At 37.2% G+C, this 19,169-nt stretch overlaps 1 protein-coding gene across 4 annotated transcripts in view; it reads left to right on the top strand.

Moving 5' to 3' along the window:
* Nucleotides 1-19,169, top strand: part of LOC128687503 (neurexin 1) — a 350,524-nt gene that overhangs the window by 317,829 nt on the left and 13,526 nt on the right. For 3 of the 4 annotated variants that reach the window (XM_070083952.1, XM_070083950.1, XM_070083951.1), the window contains 5 exons: nucleotides 4,753-4,872; nucleotides 6,087-6,265; nucleotides 7,019-7,190; nucleotides 10,239-10,298; nucleotides 15,738-15,829. In XM_070083952.1, the coding sequence (XP_069940053.1) occupies nucleotides 4,753-4,872; nucleotides 6,087-6,265; nucleotides 7,019-7,190; nucleotides 10,239-10,298; nucleotides 15,738-15,829 (623 nt within the window). The remainder of the gene's footprint in view (nucleotides 1-4,752; nucleotides 4,873-6,086; nucleotides 6,266-7,018; nucleotides 7,191-10,238; nucleotides 10,299-15,737; nucleotides 15,830-19,169) is intronic. The other variant, XM_070083953.1, reaches the window with a different exon arrangement.

Raw genomic sequence — 19,169 nt, forward strand, 5'->3', positions numbered from 1 at the left:
ATATATATTCTTCTTTTCTTCTTTCAACAAACCGGCCGTATCCCACCAAGGCAGGGCGGCCCAAAAAGAAAAATGAAAGTTTCTCTTTTTAAATTTAGTAATTTATACGGGAGAAGGGGTTACTAACCCCTTGCACCCAGCATTTTAGAACATGCATCGCTTACGGAGGAAGAATTCTGTTCCACTTCCCCATGGAGATAAGAGGAAATAAACAAGAACAAGAACTAGAAAGAAAATAGAAGAAAACCCAGAGGGGTGTGTATATATATGCTTGTACACATATGTGTAGTGTGACCTAAATGTAAGTAGAAGTAGCAAGACGTACCTGAAATACTGCATGTTTATGAGACAGACAAAAGACACCAGTAATCCTACCATCATTTAAAACAATTACAGGCTTTTGTTTTACACTCACTTGGCAGGAGGGTAATATAAATTCTGCTTCTGAGACTGCATTTTATAAGGAATAATTAATGATTAGTGATATATGAAAGGGAGTGTTGGGAGGCTGAATTAACATTTAGGTGTCCTGAGAGAACTAGACCATGTGAGCAAAACCCAAACATTCCATTGGAAGTCTTTATATTCAATCATTATTGATTTTACAGTAGTATTTCATTTCAATTTAGGTAGTAATTTGGTAGACAGCAACCACCCAGGGAAGTACTACTGTCCTGCGAGATGACTGTGAAAAAGAAACCTGTAACTGTTTTACATGATGGTAGGATTGCTGGTGTCTTTTTCTGCCTCATAAACATGCTAGATAACAGAGATATCTTGATACTCCTACTTACACTTTGGTCACACTTCACAGACACGCACATGCATATATACTATATACATACATCAAGGTTTTTCTCCTTTTTCTAAATAGCTCTTGTTCTTCTTTGTTTCTTCTATTGTCCATGGGGAAGTGGAAAAGAATCTTTCCTCCGTAAGCCATGTGTGTCGTATGAGGCGACTAAAATGCTGGGATCAATGGGCTAGTAACACCTTCTCCTGTAGACATTTACTAAAAAAGAGAAGAAAAAAACTTTATAAAACTGGGATGCTTGAATGTGCGTGGATGTAGTGCGGATGACAAGAAACAGATGATTGCTGATGTTATGAATGAAAAGGAGTTGGATGTCCTGGCCCTAAGCAAAACAAAGCTGAAGGGGGTAGGGGAGTTTCGGTGGGGGGAAATAAATGGGATTAAATCTGGAGTATCTGAGAGAGTTAGAGCAAAGGAAGGGGTAGCAGTAATGTTGAATGATCAGTTATGGAAGGAGAAAAGAGAATATGAATGTGTAAATTCAAGGATTATGTGGATTAAAGTAAAGATTGGATGTGAAAAGTGGGTCATAATAAGCGTGTATGCACCTGGAGAAGAGAGGAATGTAGAGGAGAGAGAGAGATTAAGGGAGATGTTAAGTGAATGTATAGGAACCTTTGAACCAAGTGACAGAGTAATTGTGGTAGGGGACCTGAATGCTAAAGTAGGAGAAACTTTTAGAGTGGGTGTGGTAGGTAAGTTTGGGGTGCCAGGTGTAAATGATAATGGGAGCCCTTTGATTGAATTTTGTATAGAAAGGGGTTTAGTTATAGGTAATACATATTTTAAGAAAAAGAGGATAAATAAGTGTACAAGATATGATGTAGGGCAAAATGACAGTAGTTTGTTGGATTATGTATTAGTAGATAAAAGACTGTTGAGTAGACTTCAGGATGTACATGTTTATAGAGGGGCCACAGATATATCAGATCACTTTTTAGTGATAGCTACAGTGAGAGTAAAAGGTAGTTGAGATACAAGGAGAATAGAAGCATCAGGGAAGAAAGAGGTGAAGGTTTATAAATTAAAAGAGGAGGCAGTTAGGGTAAGATATAAACAGTTATTGGAGGATAGATGGGCTAATGAGAGCATAGGCAATGGGGTCGAAGAGGTATGGAGTAGGTTTAAAAATGTAGTGTTAGAGTGTTCAGCAGAAGTTTGTGGTTACAGGAAAGTGGGTGCAGGAGGGAAGAGGAGCGATTGGTGGAATGATGATGTAAAGAGAGTAGTAAGGGAGAAAAAGTTATCACATGAGAAGCTTTTACAAAGTAGAAGTGATGCAAGGAGGGAAGAGTATATGGAGAAAAAGATAGAGGTTAAGAGAGTGGTGAAGCAATGTAAAAAGAGAGCAAATGAGAGAGTGGGTGAGATGTTATCAACAAATTTTGTTGAAAATAAGAAAAAGTTTTGGAGTGAGATTAACAAGTTGAGGAAGCCTATTGAACAAATGGATTTGTCAGTTAAAAATAGGAGAGGAGAGTTATTAAATGGAGAGTTAGAGGTATTGGGAAGATGGAGGAAATATTTTGAGGAATTGTTAAATGTTGATGAAGATAGAGAAGCTGTGATTTCATGTATAGGGCAAGGAGGAATAACATCTTGAAGGAGTGAGGAAGAGTCAGTTGTGAGTGTGAGGGAAGTTCGTGAGGCAGTGGGTAAAATGAAAGGGGGTAAGGCAGCTGGGATTGATGGGATAAAGATAGAAATGTTAAAAGCAGGTGAGGATATAGTTTTGGAGTGGTTGGTGCTATTATTTAATAAATGTATGGAAGAGGGTAAGGTACCTAGGGATTGGCAGAGAGCATGCATAGTTCCTTTGTATAAAGGCAAAGGGGACAAAAGAGAGTGCAAAAATTATAGGGGGATAAGTCTGTTGAGTATACCTGGTAAAGTGTATGGTAGAATTATTGAAAGAATTAAGAGTAAGATGGAGAATAGGATAGCAGATGAACAAGGAGGCTTTATGAAAGGTAGGGGGTGTGTGGACCAGGTGTTTACAGTGAAACATATAAGTGAACAGTATTTAGATAGGGCTGAAGAGGTTTTTGTGGCATTTATGGATTTGGAAAAGGTGTATGACAGGGTGGATAGGGAGGCAATGTGGCAGATGTTGCAGGTGTATGGTATAGGAGGTAGGTTACTGAAAGCAGTGAAGAGTTTTTATGAGGATAATGAGGCTCAAGTTAGAGTATGTAGGAAAGAGGGAGATTATTTCCCAGTAAAAGTAGGCCTTAGACAAGGATGTGTGATGTCACTGTGGTTGTTTAATAGTATATTTATAGATGGGGTAGTAAGAGAAGTAAATGCGAGGGTCTTGGCAAGAGGCGTGGAGTTAAAAGATAAAGAATCACACATAAAGTGGGAGTTGTCACAGTTGCTCTTTGCTGATGACACTGTGCTCTTGGGAGATTCTGTAGAGAAGTTGCGGAGGTTGGTGGATGAATTTGGTAGGGTATGTAAAAGAAGAAAATTAAAAGTGAATACAGGAAAGAGTAAGGTGATGAGGATAACAAAAAGATTAAGTGATGAAAGGTTGGACATCAGATTGGGGGGAGAGAGTATGGAGGAGGTGAATGTATTCAGATATTTGGGAGTGGACGTGTCAGTGGATGGGTCTATGAAAGATGAGGTGAATCATAGAATTGACGAGGGGAAAAGGGTGAGCGGTGCACTTAGGAGTCTGTGGAGACAAAGAACTTTGTCCTTGGAGGCAAAGAGGGGAATGTATGAGAGTATAGTTTTACCAACGCTCTTATATGGGTGTGAAGCATGGGTGATGAATGTTGCAGCGAGGAGAAGGCTGGAGGCAGTGGAGATGTCATGTCTGAGGGCAAAGTGTGGTGTGAATATAATGCAGAAAATTTGTAGTTTGGAAATTAGGAGGAGGTGCAGGATTGCCAAAACTGTTGTCCAGAGGGCTGAGGAAGGGTTGTTGAGGTGGTTCGGACATGTAGAGAGAATGGAGCGAAACAGAATGACTTCAAGAGTGTATCAGTCTGTAGTGGAAGGAAGGCGGGGAAGGGGTCGGCCTAGGAAAGGTTGGAGGGAGGGGGTAAAGGAGGTTTTGTGTGCAAGGGGCTTGGACTTCTAGTGGGCATGCGTGAGCGTGTTTGATAGGAGTGAATGGAGACAAATGTTTTTTAATACTTGACGTGCTGTTGGAGTGTGAGCAAAGTAACATTTATGAAGGGGTTCAGGGAAACCGGCAGGCCGGACTTGAGTCCTGGAGATGGGAAGTACAGTGCCTGCACTCTGAAGGAGGGGTGTTAATGTTGCAGTTTAAAAACTGTAGTGCAAAGCACCCTTCTGGCAAGACAGTGATGGAGTGAATGATGAAAGTTTTTCTTTTTCGGGCCGCCCTGCCGTGGTGGGAATCGGCCAGTCTGCTAATAATAATAATAATAATAGAATTTCATTTACTCTATGTGTGAATGGTATGTTGCCTACAAACATTAACAGAGAAATAATGAGATAAAAAGCTTTATAAAGAATAAAAAGGTACAATATCGTCCCTGGAATAATACACACAACCTGCACAGAGGAGAATGAAACTTATGACAGTGTTTCTGTCTGACTTGGAACATTAACTATAGTGGTACTTCTGCCACTATACTACTATCTCTTCTTGTTCAACTCCCGGCCCTGCCCCCCTCTTGTATATATACTGGCTTCCTACCCTTTGTGCCTTTGTGCGACTAGTTAATAGTCCAAATCAGACTGAAACATCATCATAAGTTTCATTCTCCTATGTGCGGGTTATTTATGTAACATTTTTATATTTATCTTTGATAAACAAAGTTTCTATTCCTGATCTTTGTGCGTGTGACCTGTACTGTACACCAGTGTCCTTTTCCACAGAAGAGAAATGTTGCCTCAGTAAGAATGCATTCAACAAGGCAAGTCTTTCCACCATGTTTACTGTGTGTTTTGCATTGCAGGTCCCAGTACAAAGTGCCACAGGAATGCCTGTGCTAACGGTGGCACCTGTGTGCAGCAGTGGAACTCTTATTCCTGCAACTGTGACATGACCTCCTTCACTGGCCCTACATGCTCTGATGGTTAGTTCTTCCTACAGTCACCCATCCCAAGTTCCTCTAATTACACGTTTCTCATAATAATAACAATAACACAATTGTAATTCCCAAACTTTACTTATTTATATTTGCAGTAACTATTTCTAGTCACATATGTCCAGTTATGTAATACTTATCTTTTATTATCCATTTCCAATTATCTGTAAATGTCTATTTCTAATTATTCAACATGAAAAGTCTAGGTCAATTTCTAACTTGCCATTAATATCTAAACTATTCAAAATAATACATAATCCACAAGTAAATACAGTGGAACCTCGGTACTCGAACAGCTCCGTACTTGAACAAATTGGTATTTGAATGCTTTGTTCGGTAAGCAAATCACTCGGTAAATGACCATTTGCTTGACACTCAACCAAACAAACACGACCTGCCAGAACTTTGCTGTAAATTATTTTGTGTTCCTTCGCATTTTTTTGTGTTTTTATATTATTTGTATAAATAAGTCACCATGGGGTGTAAGAGGGTTAGTGATAACAGCCAACCAAAAAGAAAATTGGTTGGAAAAAATCTGTTTTGCACTCGAACAGATCGACACTCGAACACCTTCTGGAACCAATTAAGTTTGAGTGCCGAGGTTTCACTGTATATGAAAATACTATATCAAAACATAATAATAATATTATTCTACTACTATTACTATTATCATTGCTGTTATTATTATAAGTGTTATCACTACAAGAGGCCCTCCACATTTGCGAGGGTTAGGGGATCAAGAACCTCACGAATCTTGAAAATTCATGAATGTTTGGTGGGCAAATATGATACGTATAGGGAAATATAATAATACCGTACTGTAGAATTCGCAAATGTTTTGATGCCCAAATATATTATAGGGAAATATAATAATAGCATTTACTTAGCCTAACAATACTGCTTCCTTAACCTATTGAACCACAATCATAAAACACATGAAAACATAACATAAAACATGAAAACACATGAAAACTGGGTGGCTGGGCATTCACAAATGTTCAAAGCTCACAACAGTGAAACTCACAAAAGTGGAGGGCTAGCTGTACTACTATTACTATTATTATTATTATTATTATTACTATTACTGTTATTACTAATACTGTTACTATTACTGTTATTACTACTACTGTTACTATTACTACTACTATTATTACTACTACTACTATGACTATTACTGCTACTGTAATATGACAATTTTTCAGAATCAACTTCGTATGAGTTTGGTCGTGGATCTGGTATACTGACCTTCGAGTACCCTGAAGGTCGGTGGCCAGACTCCCGCAGGGACCTGCTGGCCCTGGGCTTTATGACACACCAGGATGATGCTGTTGTTCTCCGTCTTGACTCTGCCAACTCCAACGACTACATGGAACTTGAAATTGTAAGTGTTCTGATCGTGCCTTAGCTGTCAATAACCTTGAGATCCAGTCCTTGGACCCATGCTTCTCTAGTTTTTTGCTTACTGCCCACACCATGGGTATGGCAGGTAACAGATCTACTATGAAACTAATGAAGCTTAAGCTTCAGGGCCCTTAATCCCAGAGGAATTGAAGGCCTTGAAGCTTAAAAATTTTGGGTCTACTGTATGAGAAGGGATTGTGAAGGGGGCCTCCCTAACAGTTCAAGCTTTAGGGCCCCAAAAATGTAGGTCCACCACCGGGTATGAGAGATGTATTAAAGATGTATACAGGTGTGCCTTGATGTATGATGGGGTTATGTTCCAATAAATCCATCATAAGTCGAGAAAATCACTATTCGAATATGAATTGTATTTGGTCCATTAATTCAGAAGACCACCAGACACTATAGCTATGGACAAAATCCAAAATCTATGAACTTTTTACATTTTATCTAATGATTCCAACATTTGTCCAGCCAATGGTTTTTGTCCAGTTTCTAAAATGCATTAAATGGGGGTCAATTAATTAGAGGTTTTATTGTACTTATGTGTGTGTTTGATTTACAGGTCAAAACATTATTTTAATTGTAATAATATTAGTAGAATTACCTACAATATGTTAGGTCAAAGGACACAGATGCAACTAATGTGGCATTTTATTGTGGCAATGTTTTGTTCTCCAGGAGCTCCTTTAACCTAGCATTATTTTAATTACCTGCTCATTAACCTGGACAGGTTGAGGGTAACATCTTCGTGGTATACAACATGGGCACTGAAGACCATCCCATTGGTGAGGTCATGTCACGAGTCAATGACGGCTTGTATCACGTGGTTCGTTTTATCCGCTCTGGCCCCAATGCAACAGTCCAAATAGACGATTATGAAATCCGTGAGAAGAACCCTTCAGGTAAGTTTAATATGGATCCCAATACTGAGCTGAACAAGCTTTAAACAAGAGAATGTTTCACTCTGTGTAGAGCTTTATAATGTAATGATTTAATAAAGCTCTACCTTAAGGAGTGGCTTCTGAAGTCTTATATAGGAGGGACTAAGTGCTGGCAACCTGTGTAGAAGAGGGAGGCTAGGGGACTTGAAGCAACATTGTTACTTTTATTCAAGGAGGGGCTGAAATTTTTGGGGGGCTGATAAATTTTGGGGGCTTTAACCCCTGCCCCTTCTTGGGACTGCCCCCCATCTGCACATAGCAAAATATCGTTCCATTAACAGCTTGTTCTCCAGTAGCTGTTTTTCCTTCACTAGATTCATGTTTGGGTTTCACACGTCCTCTTTATACTGCAATTGGAAATATTCTACTTACAGAAAACTGTTAAACCCTGAAAGGTCATACAGAGCCCAGGGAGTGGAAGTACAGGATATACAGGATGTACAGGATATAACTGGCAATAATCTGGCAGTTTCTGAGTTATCCTCTGTACTAAAAAAGAATTTTATTTCTCATTGGTAACTCTTTTAAATTTTTGTATAAGAATATAACTTAGAGGGTAATTGCCATCTTATATAAATTAGATTCACTGTTATGTAAATACAGTAGTTCCCCCCTCCCTCCCCATATCCAAGGGGGATATGTTCCAAGATCTACTGCGGACACCTGAAACCGTGGATAATAATGAACCCTATATACAGGTCATTTTTCATTTACATACATACCTATGATAAAGTCTAATTGATAAATTATGTAAAATAAGTCTAGAATTAACACTCTTTCACTGATGGAAGCATTTCACGGCTTCTCTTAGACTTTGAAGAACTGCCAGCATCACTACTTTTGTGCTTTGGAGTCATTATTAAGCATAGTTAAAGATTATTTTTGGGCCACAGTAAGCTGTGGATAACTGAAACAGCATATACCAAATCCGTGGATACAGGGGTTCCACTGTACGTATACGTATTGTATTATTAAAGCATTAATGGTGCACTATAGCAACAAGTTGAGAAACAAGACACTTGCTTATGCTTCATGTCATCAAGAGTACTGTGGCTCTGCCAATTCTATAGTATTTCCTTCAAGCCAAGAGGAGCAGGAATCAAGACTCTGGCTTCTGACCAATTTGCAGAGTTATCGCAGACCCTGATGTGACTGAAAATCACATTTGATGCCTACACAGTTCATATAGAATGTTGGTGTTGTGATATCCTGATATCCTTTCATTTAGGCTAAGGGACTGATTACCTTATCTTCTGTTGTCTTCATTTTGAACACCTTCTGTCAAGGCTAAGGAAACGATTACCATATCTTCTGTTGTCTTCATTTTAAACACCTGTCAAAGCTGAAGGACTGATTACCTCATCTACTGTTTACAGTGTCAACACCTTTAAATAACCTCTGTATTGAACTGATGAAGCCACTGACTGACTGGTGAAACTTCTTCACCAGGTGCTTCATATGTCTCTCATTTCTTAAGCTGCAAAGTGACTGAGAATGCAGGAATAATCAGGTTTTGTCCAAGAATAGGGAGGGGTTAGCTCTGATTCTTTGGATCAAAAGCCCTCACAAGTATCATACCGCTCCTCTTGAAGGTGGCTACTTTGATCTGTGTATTTTATAAGGCTCAGTTGGGCTAGGTCAAGTTAGGTTAGGTTAGGTTTGATTAGGTTATGTTACATTAGGTTAAGTTAGATTAAGTTAGGTCAGATTAAGTTAGGTTAGATTAAGTTAGGTCAGATTAGGTTATGTTAGCTTAGATTAGGCTATGTTAGGTTAGATTAGATTAGGTTAGGTTAGGTCAAGTTAGGTATGGTTAGGACAGGCTAGATTAGGTTAAGTTAGGTTTGGTTAGGTCAGGTCAGATCAGGTTAAGTTTGAGTAGGTTAGCAGAACTCTATTTAGCTAACATAGCCATTGCACTGATGGACATAGATGAAAGCTACACAGGTGAACCACAGTCTCACAGTATATACAGTAATATGACTATACAATATACAGTAATATGACTATAAATGCAGCCTTGACAGGTGTTCAAAATGAAGACAGTACATTGAAAGTGTTCAAAATTAAGACAGTAGAAGATAAGGTGATCAGTCCCTCACTCAAGAAAGTTTAAAATACTCTCCACTATTGTCCATAAGCTAAATTAACATAATTTACTCCACTTTATCATTATTTACACATATACCAACACAAATACAAATTTTACTTCCAAAATATAAGGGTGTTGCAGTTTTTTGGTGATTATATTTATACAATTTTGGGGGGGAAATCCCCCTAATTATATCAAGTATTTCAAGATTTAAACCAATAGTTCAAACTAATTCTAGTACAGCTATAGAGACTAGGATCACTAAATGTTTCAGTGCTGTAACTGCTGTAACCCAACAGATTTACAAATGTATATTATACAATGTTAATTCTTGGCTGTATTCTTCATGATACAGATGACTCAATGAGTGAATGGTTATTAAAATGGATGCTGTATCTCAAAAAAAAAAAAATCCAAAATACTTGAAACATCTGTAGTTGAATGGATTGTTTTAATCCTTAAATTGTGGCATACCAGGAAATAAAATTTCCTGTATGTGTGTGTGGCAAAATTTTGAATAAAATTAAATTTTTATTACAGAACAATCAGTTCCAAAAATGTTATGCTGATTGAGAAGTTTTTTTGCTATAGCAGGTAATATAAATATACTGAATTTTGAACGGGTTGTGGTGCTTAGTAGTATGTAATATAAAAAGATCACATTTTGTATAGCTTTTGTTTGTATTATATCCATGAGGAAGTGCTAAACCTGTAAGGGGTGATACAACACCTGGCAGGTAATCTGGATTTGGATCATTTTTCTCAACTAATCTATGATCAAGTAACTCTCAGTTCTTTCACAGACTTGAATGTTCATCTTGACAACTCAGGAGACAATGGATACCTACTGTGTATATATATATATATGTACATAATATACACACCATATATATAAATTTAACCTCATTTCCTTACAGAGAATGTTGAGCATTCAGACCACAGGGTCTTGAAGAAACTCAGGTCTGGGATTTGGCATGGTGAGAATCACCCTTCCTACGCTCGAAATAAGACACATTTTACATTTATTTTGTTTTTGAGGCCTAAGACCTTTGTAGCTTCTCACGGGTCTTTCTCTGTGGCAGTCTCAGATATAAGCTCTAGCAGAATTATATATAAATTTCCATTTTAATCATTAGTACACAGTAACTGCATTAATAGGAGAGGTTTCCTATAGTCACTTCACTTATAAAGCTCCTCTAGTGTGAATTTTTTTTTTGTCAGTGTGATCACAAAAGTCCATGAAAAATTAAATAGCATGTACTGTGAAGGCCCTTCCATGTGCTCTTCAATTTTGGATGTACTTTTTGAATCACATTTACAAAAAAAGAAAATCAGGTGAAAATACACAGATGCAACTTATGTGACATTTTATTATGGCAACATTTTGCTCTCTGGAGAGTGAAACGTTGCCACAATAAAATGTCACATTAGTTGTACATGTGTCCTTTTACCTAATATAATGTTGGTAGAATTACCAACAGTATTACAAAAATTTCACCTTATATAGGATCTTTATAAGGGAGTTGACTATATAAAGTTCCTTCTCCATCATTAATATAATTATACTTATATTAGGGAGCTCTAAACCCCTAAGAGATGCATAACATCAGGGGAATATATAGCAAACTGATTTGATGAGGCTAAATCAAGATTCCTTCACTCACCTCAAATCACCTACTCGACAAGAAGCTTTTATTAATAATAGCCTTTTTAAGCATTTACTTCAAGTACATTAAGTCCTTGACTTACACACATGTTGAGAATCTTCTGTATTGTGCATAATAATGATATACACAAAACAAGATTCTCAACATGTTTGTAAGTCGAGGACTTACTGTAATACCATTAGAGAGCACTAGCACCATAGGGGTGATACTGTGCTTGGTGGAAGTAATCAGGTGATTCGAGAAAGTGAACATTTTCTCCTGGTAGCCTGAAGTCTTTGAAAGACAGTCAGCTCTCTTATGAAGTTCCTCTAGTGGGATTATTTGTAAACGTGATTTACAAAGTTTATTCGTAATTGTGAGGGCCTTTCCATACGCTATTCAATTTATGATCTACTTTTTCAATTGCATTTACAAAAACTATATAGAGGAGTCTTTTAAGGGAGCTGTATTGCAATTTGCTGAAAGCTCTTATTTGAGACTGCAACAAACCATGCACGACGTTCTTTTGCACACTGGATCCTCTTCACCACCATTTTTAATACTGCCACAAACACCTGCCACTTAAGCTGCCAGTCCCACACCATCCATTATAGTTCCGCTCTGTCCACCACTACCACCACCACCTTTAATTTACCTCACAACACTGTCCGTTATCCACCGGTATATTACCATTATGTTCCTACACCATCAGCCTCATTGCAACCTTTGCTGTGTATCTGCTGCAGTAGTTACCTTATGTTTGTCACACTTCATCTATTGTAGTTTTTGTCACAGTCTTCTGTTTGTTACGCTCATTCTGCTTCTACAGTCTTTGTTACACTCAGTCTACTGTAGTTACTGTTACAATCTTCCACTACACTCAATCTACCAGAATATCTTATTTTTTTAAACTCAATCTACTATAGTTACTGATATAATCTTTCATTACACAATCTACTGTAGTTACTGTCACAGTCTTTTGTTTGCTACGCTATCTACTATAGTTATTGTACACTTGTATTCCAATATTTCTCTTGTCTATAATGTAACTAGGAATTTCACTAATACTGGAATAGTAGACTGGAGGACAGTAGCCACCCAGGGAAGTACTACCCTCCTCTCATGCCAGTACAAAACAGAAAAATGTTAAACATTTTGCACTCTGGCCGGCTTGCCAATCTTTTCTTCCCATCTCATAAACACTTAAGATGACAGGAAAATCTTACATACTTTTGCTTACATTCAGTATACAAACATCTTTATTTTCACATCTGATTCTCAATAGTGCCAACTACTCTTACAGTTATAGGGATTATATATTTTTTTTAAACCACCAGCCATCTCCCACCAAGGCAGGGTGACCTAAAAAGAAAAATGAAAATTTTCTCTATCTAGTTTATTTATAACAAAAAAATAACTTTTTGGTTTCACCTAACAATACCATCCTTATAATTCTCGCATAAAAATGAATCCTTCAACCTCTTCCTGGAAAGATAATTTCCTCCTTATTTCTATTATATGTTGCCTCAATCACACAAGCATATTAACACAAGCACAACCCCATTTATTACAGTTTTTCTCTCCTGTAACCAACTTTTCATGAAGATCTCACAATACTGTACTGTTTTAAAACTCTGCCGTTCAAGTCGTACATTGATGTTTGCAGATATAATGCTCCAGATATTCATTTCACTTGATGTCACTCAGGAAGTCGTCCTGGGACGCGTATATGACTTGAATCAACCATGACCTTAAACTTCCTTCTGTCAGTGCGAGGGAGGAGGGAGAGCACTGCCTCTGCCTGACCTTCACAAGATGCATGTATCAGATCCTGTGTCTAAGTCATGCGCTTGAGCCTCTACACAACCTCAATAAAATGAGAATTTCACCATATTGTGAAAGTAATGAATTGTGTAAGGAGCACTCTGCCTAGTATTACTGGTTAATGGGGTTTAAAGCCTATTGATGACTACATTGGAGTCATTAAGGCTGCACGTAACCTTCTCACCGCCAAGCAAGAATACTTTAGTCCCTAATGTAGGGATTAAAGTATACTCTCAGCATATATACACACCAATACACCTCTAGTTGTATACATCCTCAGCCATTAGCACTGTGGACTTGTAAACATGAGGTTGCTGGCAGGTCTTCAGTGTTCCTTACATGATGTTTGTTGTGTAGTTACAGCTGGTCAAGCAGTGACTGAGAATCTGGCTTCACACCGGAGTAGACCCAAGAATTCCTCTTCAAGAAATCTTAGCTAAAGAATTATCACTAGTTTGCTACTGCATAGTAACATCTCTAACCTGAATATGTAATTCTGTAAACAGAAAAATTAAAAAGTAAAAGTTCAGTAATAATAATAATCTTTATTTCTACAACGTAATGAAAAGATGGAACAAAATCCACTTGTTCAGTCGATTCACGAACAATGGACTAAGCATTTCTGAAGTGGTTTTCTAAAAGGGGGACTCCAAGCACCGCTCCCTCAATGCATGGATTGGAATTATTACAGCACATGTTTCTGTACATATAATCTGCACCAAGTAAATCACAATCTGTCGGTACTACAGAACCATGGAGGTGTCAGTGTCAGCGGTAGTTTCGCATAGTGCAAAGCCTCGTTGTTTTAAACAGCCATTTTTCCCCAAGGTAGGGTGACTCAAAGGAGGAGACACATTCACCATCATTCAGTTAACAGTTGTCTTGGTAGAGGTGTAGAGACATTGAGTTCACAATGACCCAATGAACTGCAACTTTTCTATACATCCTTCACAGTGTACATAATGTGATTCCCACCTTCAGCACGACTACATCTCCACCCATCCTTCAGAGTACAAGCACTGTACATCCCACCTCCAGTACAACAACATCACCACCCATCCTTCAGAATGCAGGTACTTTACTTCCTAAGATTATACTCTAATACAAATTATTACCTAGACTTGAGTCAAGGAGGTGGGAAGTACAGTGGCTGCAATCTGAAAGATTGTGGATTAGTTGCAATTCTCTGGGAACTTCAGATCGCAGTATTCGTCCACTTCTGGAAAACAGCTATGGAATGCCTGATGGTGAATATGTTTTTTTCTATGGGGGTCACCTCATCTTGGTGGGTTTCCGACATTATGCTCAAAATGCATATAAATTATAGTTTATAGCAATATGAAGTGCGTAGTCAAGAGCAACTTAAACATTATGCCGAGTCTGCTGTTGTCGCTGCTGTCTACTGTGTTATGCACTTATATATATATATATATATATATATATATATATATATATATATATATATATATATATATATAATATATATATAATATATAATATATATATTACTATATGTATACTATATATATTAATGCATCCACAAAATAAGTGGTTTTAAAACAATTAACATAATTCGACTAACCGGGATTGAACCGGAGATATTTTAACCAGCCTACCATAAGCAAGCTAAAATCACTGATGCCTTAGTCCACTACACTACCATGCTTCAGACCTAATGCTTGAAGCGTGGTGGTGTTGTGGACTAAACTTCAAGGATTTTAGTTTGTTTTCCAGTAGGCTGGTAAAAATATCTCAGGTTTGATCCCCAGCTAGTCACAGTATGTTAATAAAATTATATATATATATATATATATATATATATATATATATATATATATATATATATATATATATATATATATATAGTAAGCTCACTTATAAGAGAGCTTATTGTATTCTTGGGTGATGTAAAGAGAGTAAGAGCTGAGCAAGCTCTTATGAAGAACATTCTTGTGAAAAGCTTCATCCAAGCCTGGTAAAGCTCTCCATGTCAAAAGCTTCATCCAAGCCTGGTAAAGCTCTCCATGTCAAAAGCTTCATCCAAGCCTGGTAAAGCTCTCCATGTCAAAAGATGATCTTGGTATCAACTTGTTCTGCTTTATGTATCATTATATCACCCAGTTTGTGGCACCCGGAATCCATAAGGATCACACAGTGCTCACGAAGGGGGAGGCACTCAGGTTTGATGCGAGGAAGGGGAGGGTAGCTCCAATCCCTTGAATCAAGAGCCCCCACTAGCATCGGGGCACCCTTGAAGGGAATTCAAGACAGGTGCAGAGGCTAGGCCAAAGAATTCATACATCAAGTGCGAAAATCCTCTTTAAAATATAGATTTGAAGATTACGTATGCTTATTGGTTCAAATTATTTTGAGATTTCAATAATGTGTCTTTAAAGCTCCTCTATATAGCATTTTTTTTTTTAAATTTGATTGAAAAAATCTATCCAAAATTCAATAGACTGTATTACGAAGGATTTTTCATGTGCTATTCAATTTCGGATGTACTTTTTCAATGACTCTAAAAATAAAATTGATATAGAAGAGCTTTATAAGAGTGTTTACTGTAAATTCATTGGAGACTTTTTTTATTTACATATTACTTGATGTGGTTGAAATTGCATTTGAGAAAAATTACTTTAAAATTCCCAATTCAATCAAATGCCTAAGATATATGGGAACAATGAATTAAAACATTTTTATCACAAATTTTCAGTGCTAAATGCAATACTGGGACATTAATAATTTTTTTTTGCTTAAGTCCTGACATCAGTTTTCAAAAACTAGAAGAACTGTTCTTAGAGAACTTGTGTGTTTGAATAGGTGCTCAAGTTGATACTGTACATAATTTGATTGCTATGTATAATGTACATAAAAAATAGGAGACCTGTCAGATCCTTCAGTCACCTATTTAGTGTCAGGAGTTAAGTGCCATCCTTCCTTCCCCAGGTCACCAGTTGTCTGTATTCAACGCTCAGGCCAAGCTGCAAGTTGGTGGACGCAGAACTAAGCGCTCAAAATCAATTGAGAGACCTTTCCAGGTAAGCTGTTGTTTGGTCAAAATCAGTCGAGAAACCTTTCCTAGTAAGCTGTTGTTTGGTCAAAATCAGTCAAGAAACCTTTCCTAGTAAGCTGTTGTTTGGTCAAAATCAGTCAAGAAACCTTTCCAGGTAAGCTGTTGTTTGGTCAAAATCAGTCGAGAAACCTTTCCAGGTAAGCTGTTGTTTGGTCAAAATCAGTTGAGAAACCTTTCCTAGTAAGCTGTTGTTTGGTCAAAATCAGTCAAGAAACCTTTCCTAGTAAGCTGTTGTTTGGTCAAAATCAGTCAAGAAACCTTTCCAGGTAAGCTGTTGTTTGGTCAAAATCAGTCGAGAAACCTTTCCAGGTAAGCTGTTGTTTGGTCAAAATCAGTCAAGAAACCTTTCCAGGTAAGCTGTTGTTTGGTCAAAATCAGTCAAGAAACCTTTCCAGGTAAGCTGTTGTTTGGTCAAAATCAGTCAAGAAACCTTTCCTAGTAAGCTGTTGTTTGGTCAAAATCAGTCGAGAAACCTTTCCAGGTAAGCTGTTGTTTGGTCAAAATCAGTCAAGAAACCTTTCCAGGTAAGCTGTTGTTTGGTCAAAATCACTTGAGTGACCTTTCTAAGTAAGCTGTTGTCTGGTAATAATCAGTCAAGAGAAGTTTCTGGGAGAGTTGTTGTTCCATTGTGATGAGTTGAGAGAGTAAAGATAACGAGTTTATTTCTTTGTAAAGGTTACAATGTGCAATTACAATTTTGGTCTGCTAAGTATAAAAAAAGCTACTATCATTCCGTGGCATTTCGGGCAAACTAATCCAAGTACATAATAACTACTTAAACATAGACAAAATGAGAGTGGTTAGCTTGTACATAAAATCTTTATTTAACCTTAATACTAATGTGAGGTAGTCAAGGTGGAGGTTTATAAGAATAATCTTCTTGAAGTTACACATAATAAAAACAATATTACAATTAGTGGATCAAACAGTAATATTTCATGGACTGGCAGATATTTAATAAGTTAAAGTTCATATAATATAATATTTAGGAGAGTTGCTTCAAACTGATTAGAAGTTGTTTTGGTTGGTTTGGTTAGTATTGAGAGATGAGGTGATTTTTAAGCATAGCCCTAAATTTATTGTTTTAAATAGTACTAAACTGTAATACATCATATTGTAAATTGTTTTAAATTGTTTCATTGTGATATTGTAATCTTTATAAACTAATTCAGTAGTGTAATAATTCTCTACTAGACTTATCAAAGTCATGTAGGAATATCTGATAGAATATTCAATTCTATTGTACTCACTGTAACTCATCTAATGACCATATGAACTATTATTGCCTTCCTAATCTTAAGTTAATCTTTAAGTTTGCCCAAAATGCTCTGCATACAAAGGGGCTTTTGGCATGTGCACCCAGCTATTATATTCCTCTGCACAACCATGTATCATGTCAAAATAAACATCTTAATCTTAATCTTAATAAGTAGTCAAGGAATCCTTTACTGGCTCACATAGTGAATCCCAGATCTTTGGGCCCTTCATGTGCATTGCATTTTTACATAGTGTGAGACTGACATGAGGGATGTCAAAGAATGCCTCGTGTTGTGACTGTGCATTCTGTTGTAGCTGTCAAGGAGAAGTTTAAATGGAGGGTTTATATTGGAGTTTAATATTTTGCATATGTACTAGGCACAATAATATTAGTGTATGTCTTGTATATTTAGTAAGCTCAGGCTTTTAAAAAGTGGTGGGGTGTGCTGTCTAGCACAGGAGCTGGTAATCATCCACACAGCAGCTTTTTGTTGGGATATTAAAGGTTTAAGGTGGTTGGCTGTGGTTGATTCCCAGGCACAAATACCATAGGTGAGGTAGGGATATATTAACCCGTAAACGGACCAAGCAGATCTACGTTCACATGTGTAGTGCTACAAAAGTAGATCTATGTTTTTTTACATATTTTCAAATATAACAAAAAAAAAGTAGATCAAAGTTTTTTTACACATTTTCAAATGTAAAAAAACAAAAAAAAGATTACTTTTTTACATACTTTCAAATGTTGAAAAAACGTATACATACGTTTGGACCGTTTACGGGTTAAAGAGTGGTATAGAGTAAGGAGTGTCATTTGGGGTACATTATATTGTATCTTGGAAAGGATGCCTACTGATTTGGAAATTTTCTGGGAGATATGCTGGATGTAGGAATGAAATTTAAGATTACAGTCAAGGAGAAGGCCTAGAAATTTACCCTCAGTGTGTCTTGTAATAGGGGAACCATTTATTGATATATTAAGTTGGATATTTAAAGCTCTGTTTCCAAACAGCATGAAGTATGTTGTTTATGTTGAGAGTGAGTTTGTTGGTCATCAAACAAGAATATATTTTTAGCAGCTCATTGTTTACAGTGTCTCTAAGTATATCTGGGTTTGAGTGGGAGTAGACATAAGTAGTGTCATCTGCGAATAGAACTGGTTTAAGGAGTTGAGATGCACTGAGAAAGAGGAGTGGGTCTAGGACACTACCCTGGAGCACTCCGACAGCTACAGGCTGGATAGTGAAGTTGACTATTTGTGTCTATCATTAAGGTAAGATTTTAGGTAATCGAGGGAATGTCCTCTGATGCTGTAATGATTTAGTATTAGGTGCAGGTGATTGTGGTTCACTGTATCAAATGCTTTCCATAGGTCAATGAAGAGCCCAAGAGGATATTCAATTTTATTGAGGGCTGTATATATTAGTTCAAGCATTTGTTTAATAGTATCATTCGTACTTTTTTTTTGGTCTAAACTCAAACTTAGGTACAGGTACAAGTACACTCAAGTACAATCATCATACATAGTGTAAATTACCTTGGATAATTCAAAAAGAAGTCAGACAGAGCTTTCCAGGTAGGCTGTCATTTGGTCAAAATCAATTCACTGACCTTTCCAGGCAAGCTGTGGTTTAGCAAATCAACACTAAGTAAGTTTATTTAGGTAGAGGTACATGTAAATACAGTTACACAAATTACCATACATGGTAACATATGCTTAACATTTTTCAAATGAGCAAAATTATTTAGGAACATTATCTCTCAGTCCACGGTGGGATTCGAGCCTACACACTCTGCATCAAAGTAGATAGTACCTTCTCCATTCGACCAGATCCCAGGTTATCTGGGATCAAGCCTCCATCACAACTAGTGTTGAATGACACATACATGGAGGGTGGATAAAGCCTCCACCACTGCTAGGGTTGAAGCCTCAAAATATAACACAAAATGCAACAACAATATTCTCAACTTAGAATTCCATAACCATAAATACTTTTTATCAACTCCTTCTCACATTCAACTTTTTTTTCTAACCCACCTAATTAATT

The sequence above is a fragment of the Cherax quadricarinatus genome, chromosome 11 (assembly GCF_038502225.1).
Source record: "Cherax quadricarinatus isolate ZL_2023a chromosome 11, ASM3850222v1, whole genome shotgun sequence".
NCBI classification, from domain to species: Eukaryota; Metazoa; Arthropoda; class Malacostraca; order Decapoda; family Parastacidae; genus Cherax; species Cherax quadricarinatus.